Source organism: Pezoporus occidentalis, unplaced genomic scaffold (assembly GCF_034315485.1).
Source record: "Pezoporus occidentalis ecotype Australia unplaced genomic scaffold, CSIRO_AGI_Poc_V1 ctg71, whole genome shotgun sequence".
NCBI classification, from domain to species: Eukaryota; Metazoa; Chordata; class Aves; order Psittaciformes; family Psittacidae; genus Pezoporus; species Pezoporus occidentalis.
The window spans coordinates 223,245-237,102 of record NW_026916062.1 but is presented as its reverse complement, the minus strand read 5'-3'; the positions used below and the strand labels follow the sequence as shown (position 1 = coordinate 237,102).

Here is a 13,858-nt window from a genome sequence, read left to right as displayed (position 1 = left end):
TCTTATTTGTAAATGAGCCATGTTTTCCATACAGAGTTATTAGGCAATGTATGATATACTTTCAAATATGTGGGTAAGAAGTGAGAGTAAAGTTGCTTATGTTCAGTAAATTTATCCAAAGAAGCTGGCCAAATAGCAGCTCTTTGTATTAGCACTGTATCCACAGTTAAGGGAGTCAGGGTAATTTAATGGAAATAGATTTTTTACAGTTCAGGAATGGGTCTAACTCGATGATATGTTTCATTCATGTGGAAGACATATTTTTAGCATTTGGGGTTTGTATTATACCAATAACTTGTGAATACCTTAATATTGGACCCTCAATATATTCTGTACAGTTCTTAAGTGGAAGTTTAGTCAGTTTAATTTGAGTTTATACTGGAAAAGCTTTTAAAACCTAAATTTTGATATATTTTCTTGCTCTTTATACAATAGGACAGCTTCTTGTTATGATCTTGCTTTGCCTATATTTTGATACTGCTCTTGCTTTTTGTCAAGTTTGGAGACTTGGCAATACTTCTGAATTAAAAGGGGTATCACTATAAAGGATGATTTCTCCAGTGTTAGACCCCAAGTCAGGGGTCATGTGTTGTAACAGTTGCTAATTTTGTTATTTCATAGGATAATCTAAATAAAGGTTGAAGGTACTCATAAATAATTTGATTGAATGCCAGGATATAAGAATGAGAAAGAAAATTAAACACATTTGGAAGAATCATAGCCTTCTTCTATCTAGTCCCTGGATATTGCTGTAATTTTCTTCTAAGAAGAAACAATGATTGGAAGGTAGATTTTTTGTTTTCTTTCTCAGATTTCTTTTGAAGCTACATATTTTGTTCGATTACATACACATTAGTAGTAAGAAGAACAGGATAGAGGATGCTAATTATCTTTTGTTCTCTGTACATGCCTAAATGTCTTTTGAGTGCTATGATGGTAAACCAGGGGATAATCTTTACAAATGAAAATCTGGAAAAAGGGTGGAAAGGTTTTGCCATATTGCCGCACCATTTGCAAGTGATTTCCAAGCCTAGTTTCATGCATTCTTGACAAAAGAAGAACTCAGTGGAGTGTTTTTTGTTGTACTGTTAAGATTTCATAATATAGGTTGTGTTAGATCAGGGAGAATATAATTCTAAGAAAGCTTGTGGAATGGTTAATGGTACAGAGGATGTAGTCCTCGAGGTTGTAGCCTTAGTCCAACAAGTGACAGCTATTAACTGTCTCTTTGTAGAGCCAATAGAAATCATTGTAGAGTCAACAGAACTATCAACTCAGAATTTATCCATTGCAATATCAAGGGAAAGTTGAAAGCCAGTGCAGTCATGAATAAACACTATGGAAAGTGTCAGGCAACAGCTACAATTTACAGGTAAAGGGAGGAAGAGGGAAGAATGTTCTGAGGATACAAAAAGTTTTCTGAAATCCGGAAGAAAACTTTAAATTAAGATTTACCCATTTAAGTTCTTACCAATTCCTCTTTCAGAAGAGCGGTCTAATGGATTTATGGCAATATCTAAAAGGAGATTTAAGGCAGTATTCACAATCGCTGACTTAAACAAAGGGGGAGGCTGGCTAGCCCAAAATCCTACATTCAGAAAAGCAAAGTGTCCTCCATTAGGGAAAATCGAAGCAAGGCCATTTTTCTTAAATTGTGTTTAGATAAGCCTCTCTTTCCCACCAGAGACATTTGAGGTCAGCTTCCTTAGATCAGGGCAAGTTTTTCTGTGCCCAGATTCTACGACTGGTATTTTTTTGTGTAGCATGCAAGTATTTTCAGTGTGTGTTTGGTGTCCTCTTTGTACACCTAACAAATTGGACATGGGGACACCCCACTTTCAGATTCTAAATTCATGAGGTGCTCAAGCCCAGACAAGAAGTGATTTGTGAAATTTCCCATAGCATAAATATAGAACGTCCTAACCCTGCCCCAGTCTGCCTAGTTACAATAAGCACTAATGACTAATCTCAGCTGCTTAAAGATATGCAGATTTTGATTCATCCTCTTGAAATCCCATCTTATGTTTCAGTCCAGGTTTTATAGTCACAAGTCCATTTAAAAAAATATCTCTGAGTCTAGTTCATATCCTTCAATAGAGAATCTGAGGATAACCGTACTGACCTCAAATACTGTACTTTCTGATCAAACTGTATTACACAGTTGTGAGAAGTCTTCATAATACATTGAATCACAGCAGTAATTCTGTTAAAAGCAGTAATTGCTCCATATTGGAGCAGATTCTTGTCATTTGACTAGTCATCTCAATGACTAGCAGGAATGCTATTTTTACATGCATGGTAAATCTAAGACTGATAACATAGGAGTTAAATACCCTCCAAAACCTAGAAAATGTGAAGAATTAAATGAAAGTAAATGCTTTTATGTATATTTAAGTAGGGTGTAGTAAAAAGGAAACACACTGTGGCTTGCCCTGCTTAGAACTTGGCTCTTTTAGCTTTAGAAATGTTACAAAGCATTGGCACTGAAATTATTTACAGAAGGTTAGAGCAGGGAAAGGTGCATGAGGGGAAAGAAAGGCACTCTCTGGGAGGTGAAGGCATTCTGTTGAGGGGAAGATTCAAAATCTCTGTGAAACCTGTGTTTTCACTTAGGGCTTCAGTTCGTTTTCTTTCAGAAACATTTACTGAGTTTGATTCTAATACTCATTTGTAGTCACTGTTTGGTAAAGAGGAAGCAGTATCGATAAGCCAGTAAGCAAGAAAGTTCTGTATTCTGCATGGTCGCTCCATATTACCAGTCTGATTTCCACAGCTTTGTTCCTTGTGTCTATTTACACCCAAGCTAAATAGGCTTGGGCATAAATGTGGTACAGTTTCTGCTCACTTTGACTTGTGGTGGCATTTAGCCCTTGCCACACAGGGTGAAGTTGTGATAGTGAGAGTTGCAGTTGAAGATAAGGTCCTTGATATGACCAAACACTGGTTTTGCAACATTTAATAATTTTATTAACTTTTCATGAGTGCTCTGGCTATGTTTTAACTCAGTGTTTTGTACATGTAAGTTCTCTTCTGCAGTTCCAGTTGGAGAGATTCTTTACACCTTTGAGCATAGTCATGGTTCTGAATAGCTTCTGATACCCAGCCAAATGTAGCTGCAGTTTCTATCTGGGTGGGTAATCCCAACATACAGCCTGAAATATGAAATGTACCCTGAGGAAAGGCTGTTTGTGAAGATAGGTGCTCACTGATAGAATCAGCTGCAAACCCTCAAGCAGTATAAACTTCAGAAATGGCACGAGGTCTCTGCACAAACATATGTATGCCAACTATGGGAAGGACTGATACTTAGCTGGTACATTTCAGGGTGCACAAACAGAAATACACCACTTTTTAGGTTTTGCCTATCATACAAAATGACTTAATCAGTAAACTGCAAGCAACCCCAAACAGCTTTGCTGAATTGATTCGTAAAAATAACATTATGCAGTGTTCCTAATGATTTAACAGAGGTATTCAGGAGTTTTATTTTACCCAGTTGCAAATTTTTTGTTATGTCAAGCTGTTTATTTGAATGTATTTTGAAGTCTCATAAAGAAGGGTAATAAAGAAATTAACTGTACTATGATTAAAGGTGTAGATACTTCTGTATTTTACAGGAGTGTGTGCTCTGGAGTCAGTTCTGGTGAAAGCTGATTTGTATTTGATTTTGTCCATGTGGCAAAGTTTTTTCATGGATTACAGAAGTTCCCAGCAGTGGGAACTTTTCCTTTAGCTTGAAGACAAGATGGTATCAGCTGACAAGCAGACTTTTGCTGCTTCTTGAGAAACATTCACGATCACTGGCCTTGTCTTGGGTCACAGATGTCTCAGAGTTTTCTGTAATGTTTTGCTCTGATTCACTGCACTGAGGAAAGCTGAATGGTTTCAGTTCTGTTTCAGTTCAGACTGTCTTAGTCATCAGTCTCAAAATGAAAAATGGAAATCTTTCAGCAAAGCAGAGGGTTAAATTCCTCTTTACAAAATTGAAAACATAATAAAAAAATAAAAGTTTCAAAGGAATCTAATGTAAGCTTGAAATATAGATGACACTGCAATCTAGAATGAATTTTCATACTTCTCAGCTTCTTTAGCTGAATCCCTTCTTGCCTTCAACTCTTCTGCAAGGCACTGTTTTACAGGGTGGAGTAAGCGCTAGTCTGAGTCCAGATGGGCGCAGGTGCTCCCCCGCTTTCCCCCAGCTTGCTCAGACCTGAAGAATTCATTACATACTTCATGAATTTAATCTTAAAATTCATTCAGATTTATGTAATCTTCATTTACTCATCTCTGCTTCTTTCTTCCTTGCTAACTAATCCTTCTGAAGCATGCTGTATTAGCTTGGGTACTTGCAGGAGTCAGGTGTTGGTTTTGGTTATTTATACCTGCAATTGAAATGCACTCACTCTCTGCTCTGTTGATTTGCTCCCTAGGCTCATGCCACTGTTCAAAGCGCTAACTGAATGGCTACTTTACTGGATTCCTCCATGCCCAGATTATCCTGTATTGCTCTGTTCTTCATGGCTTCCTTGCAGCTTTCATATCGCAGAGAATATTCTCTATAGTTAATTTTCTGTGATTTTTGAAGGAAGCTACAATGTGAGGTATCCCTGATAACCACCCAAGACATTTCTATTGTAAAGGTGGCAGACCTGTAAAGGTTCTGAACTGTGCTGTTTTGCCCCTGTTACTAGCTTTTGTGATCTAAGCTTTTGCCATCCTTTAGTGTGCTACGTTAATTAGTGTGTTTAGCTGAGGAAAATAACTTGGCAGCGTAGAGCAGTGAGTTCTGCTTCCTCTTTTCTGTGTGTGCAAAAGAGGAGATACAGTTGATGAATTTCTAGAATATCTGCCTAACTGTCAGAAGCAGAAATGAAATTAGAAATGCAGAATTATTCAAACAGTCTTGCTTTGGTGAATGTTCTGTGCTGCAGGTAGGTTTATTTCATCCTAAACTTACAGTTGTGTAAATATTACAGAAGTAAATGTATTTAGAGTCTGGACTGTTAAAAGTTTCCTAGCAGCCTTCCAGTATCTGAAGGGGGCCTATAGGGGTGCTGGAGAGGGACTCTTCATTAGAGACTGTAGTGATAGGACAAGGGGTAATGGGTTAAAACTTAAACAGGGGAAGTTTAGGTTGGATATAAGGAGGAAATTCTTTCCTGTTAGGGTGGTGAGGCACTGGAATGGGTTGCCCAGGGAGATTGTGAATGCTCCATCCCTGGCAGTGTTCAAGGCCAGGTTGGACGAGGCCTTGGGTGAGATGGTTTAGTGTGAGGTGTCCCTGCCCACAGCAGGGGGGTTGGAACTAGATGATCTTAAGGTCCTTTCCAACCCTAACTATTCTATGATTCTATGATTATGTTCTTAATACCTGCATGGGAGGGAAATTTCATTAATTCTTAGAATTGTATAGCCTACATGAGAAAACCCTGTTCTTTCTACTCCCTGAGGTAGAAATTATTAAGGAGTTAGCATTTCATGTGATATTCCCCAGCTGGAAGATTATGTGTGTTTGAAACTCTGTTTTGAGGAAGCTAACCAAGCATGCAGAGGACTTTGGCTCGTTCTTCACTCAGAGATTAATTTCATGCACAGAAGGTGGGTTATATTTGCTCCATTGTTTACATCTTTTTGTTACATGTATTTTGGACTCCAGATGTCAGGTGCTGGTGTTTCTTTACTGTTGGAGGATATTCTTGCATTTTGAAATATCAGTGAAAATGCTCATCTGTATGTTGAATTTCAGCAAAGAAGAAAGGGGAACAAGTTGTTGGCCTGACAATTTTCATATGTGCTTTATTTTTTGACAGTGGCACTCTTCAGTGTTGTATAGTGTGGATGATCCCTTGCCACACTGTATAGCATAGCATGCATGGTAACTTGAAACACATCTGGCACTGGAGCACAGAGAGAGAATATCTTTCTGGTTTTTATCTCCTTCACAACATTTCTTGCTTTGTTCCTGGTGTCCCTTTTGTCCAAGGGAAAGTTCCTCCACATAGTTCCAGATCAAAGTTTATTTGATTCCAGAGGTTCTTTACCATCCTGGAGTCTGAAGAACAGGGTCAACTGCTCTGTGAAGGAAGCTGGGTCGTATTTCCTTGTGCTTGTGTGTGATACTGTACTTTGACCAACCATCCCGACTTCACTGTTATTCTGTGCTCAGATATTCCAGCATCACTTTTTGAAGACAGAATTTGAACTCTCAGTTGGATTCTATTGAGGTAGAAATTTATACTTTACTGATTTATTCTTTGATTGCTTTTGGTGATGTTAATTACATGTGTTCTTCCTTAATTAAAAGCTGATTAAGCTTGATAGGAGACTTGGAGGATAAGAAGACTTGGAGTACAGATTTGATACCAGTTTTGATATTATGGGTCTGTCTCAGAGCTGCCTGACATTAGCTTTGTTTGACATGGGGGAAGCTTCTAGCAGCTTCTCACAGAAGCCGCCACTGTAGCCCCCTCTAGCTACCAAAACCTTGCATGCAAACCTTGCTTGCAATAACACTATAATTCCTCCTCAAGATTCTTGGCTTACTGGAAAAATGGACCCCTTTGTGCTGTAAGAAGGACAAAGCTGAGCAGCTTCTTTGATCAGCTGACCTTGAGGAGGTGCATGGTCATGTCCTGGGTCTTTGGGTTGTGAAGAGGAATATTCTTTGGCTCTTTTGACTGTAAGAGGTTGCTTTTCGACCAGTTCCTGTGAAGGTCCATGGGGCTTTTGAAGTTTGGTCCCCTAAAGCGTGGGGATATGGGGTGTACAGAAAGAACAGATTGGAGACTTGCTGTGTTCTCCTTTACTCCTAAATACATTAATGTCTGTTTGTACTGGTTTTAGATTTTTCAAGGTTGTTGAGAAATTTTTATTTCTTAACATAACATTCAACTGATTGTATACCTCCCATTATAAGGGACTTAATTTCTACTGAGATAATCAATAATTGGCATTAAAGAATGGGGATGAGGAGGATTGATAAGAACTTAATAAGATGTAAAGATTAAGAACTTAATAATATGTAAAAATGAAAATCTTATTGCTTGCCTAATTTTATATTGAATTTTAATTTAGCAATAAAAAGCAAAATTCAGTGATTCAACTATTTCAGCAAATTTAGTGTGTTTTTTTTTTTTCACAGGGCTGGATTCATCACCAAGACATATTGAATAGAGAACAAGGATATGCGTCTATGTAAAAAACCCAGATAAACCTGGAAAGCATAATGGGACACCTTACAAATACCTATGTCTTTGCTTGTGTCTTTGCATTCATGCTATGGAATAATATCCATCCAACTGTAGAAAATGAATTTATTGCAAATTATTCAAGCAGTTTGCTAACTAATGTTCCAGAAAACATTCCAGTCCATACTCATGTATTAGATTTGTCACATAACAGGATCTCTGGACTTGGTATCTCAGATTTTATTTCTCTTTCTGATCTTCAGGTATTAAATCTTTCTTATAATCTAGTTACAGAGCTTAACTTTAGTGTCTTCATTTTTAATGAAGATTTAGAATACTTAGATTTATCTCATAATAACATTTTGAAACTTTACTGTCAAACTCTTGTGTATCTTAAACATTTAGATCTTTCTTTCAATAAGTTTACTGCCCTGCCCATCTGTCAGGAATTTGGGAACATAGTTTGTTTGGAGTACCTAGGATTAAGTGCCACGATGATACGAAGGTCAGACTTCAGGTATATAACGCATTTACAGCTGCACACTGTCTTTCTAACATTAGAAGACTTTTCCCTGTATGAGCCTCAGAGTCTGACAGCCTTGAACACAAGGAGCCTCCACATTGTGTTTGCAGCAAACCAAAACTTCAGTTTTCCCCTATTGTATGATGGAATGAGCACTTCAGAAAACTTAAAAATAGTTAATTTAAGATATACCTTGAGCTATAAAGATTTCCCCTCTCCTTCTTTAGCGCTTCTGAAGGAAATCAAGACAACAGCTCTCATGCTTGACACTGTGGATTTACAGTGGGCTATAATTTTGCAGATTTTCCTGTTTATTTGGTATTCACCTGTGGAGCATTTGACTGTGAGAAATTTGACTTTTCGGGGACCACTGGTGGAGCTGACTGAATATGACTTTCTACCCTTATTAAGCTCTATGGAGCAATTAATCTCTTTGCGTGGCTCCATGAAAGTACTAACTTTGGAGCATGTTCGTAATAAGGTTTATTATTTCAACCAGGAGATACTATACAGAGAGTTTTCAGAGATGAATATTGCCAGTTTGACAATATATGATGCATATATGCCACACATGCTTTGCCCCAATAGAACAAGCTCATTTCAGTATTTAAATTTTTCTCGCAATGCCCTGACGGATGAGCTGTTCCAGAATTGTGGCACTCTGACAGATTTGAAATTACTTATTTTGCAGAGGAATAAATTTGAGAGCCTCCCCAAGGTTAGCTTCATGACCAGGCATATGAAATCACTGAAATACCTGGACATGAGCAGCAACTTGCTGCGTCACGAGGGAGCTGACGTGCAATGCCAATGGGCTGAGTCTCTGACAGAGCTGGACCTGTCCTCAAATCAGTTGGCGGATGCTGTGTTCGAGTGCTTGCCAGTCAACATCCAAAATCTCAACCTCCAAAACAATCAGATTAGCAGTGTCCCCAGGGGAATGGCCGAGCTGAAAGCCTTGAAAGAGCTGAATTTGGCATCGAACCGTCTGGCTGACCTGCCAGGGTGCGGCGACTTTACATCCCTGGAGTTCCTGAACGTAGAGATGAATTCGATCCTCACCCTGTCTGCCGACTTCTTCCAGAGCTGTCCAAGGGTCAGGGAGCTCCAAGCCGGAAAGAACCCGTTCAAGTGCTCGTGTGAACTGCGAGGCTTTATCCGTGGGGAGAGGCAGTCTGGGGGGAGGCTGTTTGGCTGGCCTGCGGCGTACACGTGTGAATACCCAGAGGACTTGCGAGGAACACAGCTGAAGGACTTCCACCTGAGCGAGCTGGCTTGCAACACGGTGCTGCTCCTTGTGACAGCTCTGATGCTGACACTGGTGCTGGTGGCTGTCGTGGCTTTCCTGTGCATCTACCTGGACGTGCCATGGTACGTGCGGATGACATGGCAGTGGACACAGACGAAGCGGAGAGCTTGGCACAACCACCCTGCAGAGCGGGAAACCGTTCTGCAGTTTCACGCCTTCGTTTCATACAGTGAGCGTGACGCGTTGTGGGTGAAGGACGAGCTGATCCCGAACCTGGAGAAGGGCGAGGGCTGCATACAACTGTGCCAGCATGAGAGAAACTTCATCCCCGGCAAGAGCATTGTGGAGAACATCATTAACTGCATTGAGAAGAGCTACAAGTCGATCTTTGTGCTCTCTCCCAACTTTGTGCAGAGCGAGTGGTGCCACTATGAGCTGTACTTTGCCCATCACAAGTTGTTCAGCGAGAATTCTGAGAGTTTAATCCTCATTTTACTGGAGCCGATCCCTCCCTACATTATCCCTGCCAGGTATCACAAGCTAAAGGCTCTGATGGCAAAGCGAACCTACCTGGAGTGGCCGAAGGAGAGGAGCAAGCGTGCCCTTTTCTGGGCTAACCTGAGGGCAGCTATTAACATTAACCTGCCAATATCTGTTGAAGCAGATGAGGAGCAGAGTGATGTTACTTCTACCAGTAATATAAGTCAGTATGTGAATAACTGACTTGACTGTCTTGCATATAATTTTGTTAATGAATTTTTTGTAGTCTTTTACGGTATTCCTAGTTAGTAGCAAAATGTAATTGTGATAGATACAGCAATTGCTGTTGCTTATTCCTGGTTAAGGGTTGAAAGTCAGAGCCATTAATCCTTATTTAACATTATTCTCCCTTCATTGTACTAATCATTCCCACTTGCCTAGATTTACCTACCAAGTCATGATTTCATAGAATTCAGTATTCTTTGTCTTCAAAATAATAATATCTGAATTTTTGAAATTTTTATAGTACGATACTGCTGCTTTTTGCCATGATCATATCAAGCTATATGGGGAGCTCATTTTCCCTGTTTTCTAAAAGATAGAAGCTTGATGTTTGGAGATGAATCCCCCTTTACTTTCAATGAACTCTTTTGCTTTGCCCTTCCAGTCATCATGCATGTGAGAAAAAGCAGTTTTCATTGGTGACTTCTCTGCTAAAATCAATCTGATTAAACTAATGGTATTTGTTGATAGGCAACATCTAATAATTGTGCTTGGGTTTAATTTGACAATCTAATAAACCTCTCATTGTTTCTCTGTTATTGAATTTGGTGGTTTCAATTCTCTGGTGATGTGGAGTTGTGTAATTATGGCTCAATGGAAATGCAAAGCCCTCTGATCACAGCCATGAGCAGCACATGTGGTGAGCAAGAAGGTGTGTTCCTTACCACTGACCAAGGTGGGTGATCAAGCACCTGCCAGGTGTGTGTCACAGTAGCTAGATGAAGCAGTGGACAGGAAGCTATGGGAGAGCCTCCTTGTGTACAGAGGTGCTGTGACATTGATGTGCACCCACCGACCAGCTCAGGTTAACTGGCTATCGCAGTACGATGCCAGGTGCCTTTATGTCAATGTAGAGCTTTGGAAAGATGGGATAAAATTCTCTATTAAGTCCTAATTTCAGGTGAAGGGAAGTTAGCTACTGACCTCTGTGATAACACATAACTGGGATCTCCCCATTCCCAAAGCCAGGACCAGGCTTTGTTTGTGTACTTTAAAAAGGGCTGCTAAGTCCTCAGTACTTCAGTGGTAGCTGGTGGATGTGGCATGCTTGAAAAGCAGGTTACTTATGGTGAGCGGGCGTGTTCAAAGACGCAGATAAGCCTAGTGCTTTGTAGGAGTTCAATTCAGGAAGGCTTTATCCTACCCTAAGAGTCACTTGTGCTTCATGGCAGACCAACATGGTGGCCAGGACCAGCTGACACCATGGGGTGCTGCTGAAAGTGCATTGCACACCTCATAGCCAGCCACCCAGTTATAGCAGGCTGCAAGGCTCTTTCCACAGATGTGGTAATGTTAAACCTGGGGCTGAGGCCTGAATGTGCTGCTGAAGCTTCAATGTTTCCTTCTTACTGTTTTTTCCCTCTGGGTGCAGGTTCTTCACTGTCTCTGTAACATGGCTGTCTACTCTTAGGCAGTTCCCTGGGTAAGCTCTGGTGGCTTCTTTATTTCAGCTACAGCCAGAGTGAGGTCTGTAATTTAAGGCTTGTGTGCTGTACGTCTCCCAGGTACCCAAGGAACAGTTTGTTCAGTCAGAGGCCAGTGCTCATAAGGCACATTAGGAGTTTTGTAGCCTTTACCTCTTCAGGGCTCCTCTGCTCTTTACAGTGAGAATGCTGCCAGAAGACCTGTCCCCCTCCTTTCTGAAAGACTCCTCCTCTCCCAAGCGTTACTCTCTAAGGACATGTTCAGCATTCACACTTAGTTGCAATGTGTTAATGGGAATACATTCTGTCCTGTTTACCAGATGAGAAAAGAGGAAGTAAAATTTCTCAAATCGGGCTTTCCAGTCTCTGTAAATGTAATGCATCAGCAAACAGGGTTTTATGTCCTAAATAATGTACAGGGTCTGGGCTGTGGAAAAATTCCTCGTCTTTAAGACTGTTCTGAAACCTAAGTTGTAGGTTGATGTGAAAGGAGTATTTTCTCAGGTCTGTCATCTATATTGTTTTAGGTCATTAACCCTGTTACACCCCTTTATATGCTGTCCTTCCTGTGTCTTCACAACTCTTTCATGCACATGCCAAGTATTTCAGTTATAGCCATACTGCACCGAACGCTGCAGCTGCTTAAAATACACTTCTGAGTTCCTCTGATAAAGCAGATTCAATCTGTTGGTTGTTGTTGGTTTGTTATTTTTCTCGTGAGTTCTCTGTTGGAACTTCCTTTTTCTCCTTCCCTGAAGCTGTTGCTGTTCAGAGGATACAGAAGTTGTTGTTGTCAAGTTGTTGAAGTTTTGTTGTGGCTGAACATAGCAAATGCTTTTTTTTGCTGTTTTCTGTGAAGCAGTGTGCTGTTAAAAGGATCTTTAAAAAACGTGTTCACAGAGATGCTGCTTGGGAAGCAGCTTGCACGAGTTACAGGACAGGAGCGTCTGGCTGAGCTCTTGTAACACTGTCATACTAATGTCCATACTTGTAAGAACCGTGTGAAGCGCTGCTCTTGCTGAGCTCACAGGCCTGGAAGCACACACTGTGCATTTACATTGTCAGTGTTTGGCGAGGCCAGAGTTTTAATTGTAGAGGGTATGTTAAAAGTGTGTTTATGGCTACAAATTGCAGTAAAGACGCAAAGAGCAGTTGTGAACGCTTGAGCAGATTTCCTGCAGGACGAGGATCTGACTCAGTGACAGAAGGTCAGGCAGAGGAACGGCTTTATTTCTTTACGAGAAAAGGAATGTTTCCTCATATTAGTGTCTCGAAGCTCAATTTTTGCATTTTTCTCAGGCTGAGGCTGACGCCCAGTGGCCGGTTGAAATATCGCGATTTCCTGAAAATAAATAGTCCCTCATGCAGGCACACGCACATCGGTCGCGTTTTGCTGCTGGGGAAAAAATGAAACAGCTGATCTTACCAGCCCGGCAGATTCAGGAGCCCCTGGTAGGTGTGCGCGGGCTAAGGAAGACAGGGCAAGATACGCTCTTCCTCATGGCAGCTCCACGCTGGGTCAGTGGCTCAGTCCCCCGCTTCATCTGTCCTGCTGGCTGAGTATGCTCTGGAGTGCAGATACCGACTGGTTCGCTGCCAAATGAACCCTGGAAATCAACAGCATGATGTGAACAGAGACTCTTGCTTTACAGGAAGCAAGCTTTATTTTCAAGCAGGATGCCAAGGAAGTCACACCAGCCATTTTCTCACATTCTGATTTCTGTTTGCAGGGGTTTGTTTTTATTGCCTCACTTCTGCTGTACCTGCTTTCCCTTCTGTATGGCACCATGAGAGTGTAGGTGCAGACTGGGCTGATCTGCTGGGTCCCAGGCAGCAACAGACCAATACCCTGACGAAGGAATGGAAGGCGTTAAGAGATGCATAGTGAATTCAAATGGGCTCATTCCTTTCAGGCAGCTGGAAAGGTGTGAATAAATAAAGAAACTTGTTTTGTCAGCTTTCCACATCATTGTTTCTCAGCAAAGCCCACAGGGGTGCCTGGAGGTGAGCAGGATTGGTGCACACTGATGTGCTTGTGGCCTGTGTTAGCTCTGGCACCCTGGCCTTGGCAAGCACTGTGGAGAATAGCATGGTTGAAGGAGGAGGCCCCGTGTTGAAAGTGCTAAAAAACGCAGACTTGTGGGTTTGGTGCTCCAGCCCTGCCAATGGGCTGATCAGAGTGCTGTGATTAGAAGCAAGTAAACCACTTTTTGTGAGTTTGCCGCAAGTGCACTGCTGAGCACAGGAGCTAGGATCATAGAATCAACTAGGGTGAAGACCTATAAGATCAAGTCCAACCATTACCCCAGGGCTGTGAAGTCCACCACTAAGCCATGTCACTAAGGTCCTCATCTACATGGGGTTGGAACACTCCCAGGGACGGTGATTCCACCACTTCCTGCGCAGCCTGTTCCAATGCCTGACTAACCTTTTGGTGAAGAAATTTTTCCTAATATCCAATCTAAACCTCCACTGGCACAGCTTGAGGCTGCTACCTCTTATCTATCGCTTGTTGTGTGCTCACAGGCAGCGCCTGCAACACCTCGTGCTCCTGGCCTGCCTGCTCCTTCCCTTGGTGGTGTGTGAGGTGCTGCAGAAGGGCCTCCTGAAAAGCCAGGGCTGCCTGGAGCAGGCAGGGATCCCTGGGCATCCCTCTGGCCCTGCCCTGTGCCGTGGCTCTCTGTCGCACAGCGTATGACAACAGGACCACAGA

At 41.6% G+C, this 13,858-nt stretch overlaps 1 protein-coding gene across 4 annotated transcripts; it reads left to right on the top strand.

The window, feature by feature from the left end:
• The first annotated feature begins 5,356 nt into the window (after nt 1-5,356).
• On the top strand, nt 5,357-10,265 carry LOC134175987 (toll-like receptor 6). 4 transcript variants are annotated; one of them, XM_062642511.1, is made up of 4 exons: nt 5,357-5,598; nt 6,167-6,224; nt 7,142-7,450; nt 8,402-10,265. In XM_062642511.1, exons 3-4 carry the CDS (start codon nt 7,226-7,228, stop codon nt 9,680-9,682), a joined length of 1,506 nt encoding a protein of 501 aa, XP_062498495.1. In that variant the 5' UTR covers nt 5,357-5,598; nt 6,167-6,224; nt 7,142-7,225; the 3' UTR covers nt 9,683-10,265. The 4 variants fall into 4 exon arrangements, with proteins under 4 accessions (XP_062498495.1, XP_062498491.1, XP_062498494.1 ...); XM_062642507.1 differs by having other exon boundaries at nt 7,142-10,265; XM_062642510.1 differs by having other exon boundaries at nt 6,031-6,224; nt 7,142-10,265.
• Nucleotides 10,266-13,858: the final 3,593 nt, after the last annotated feature.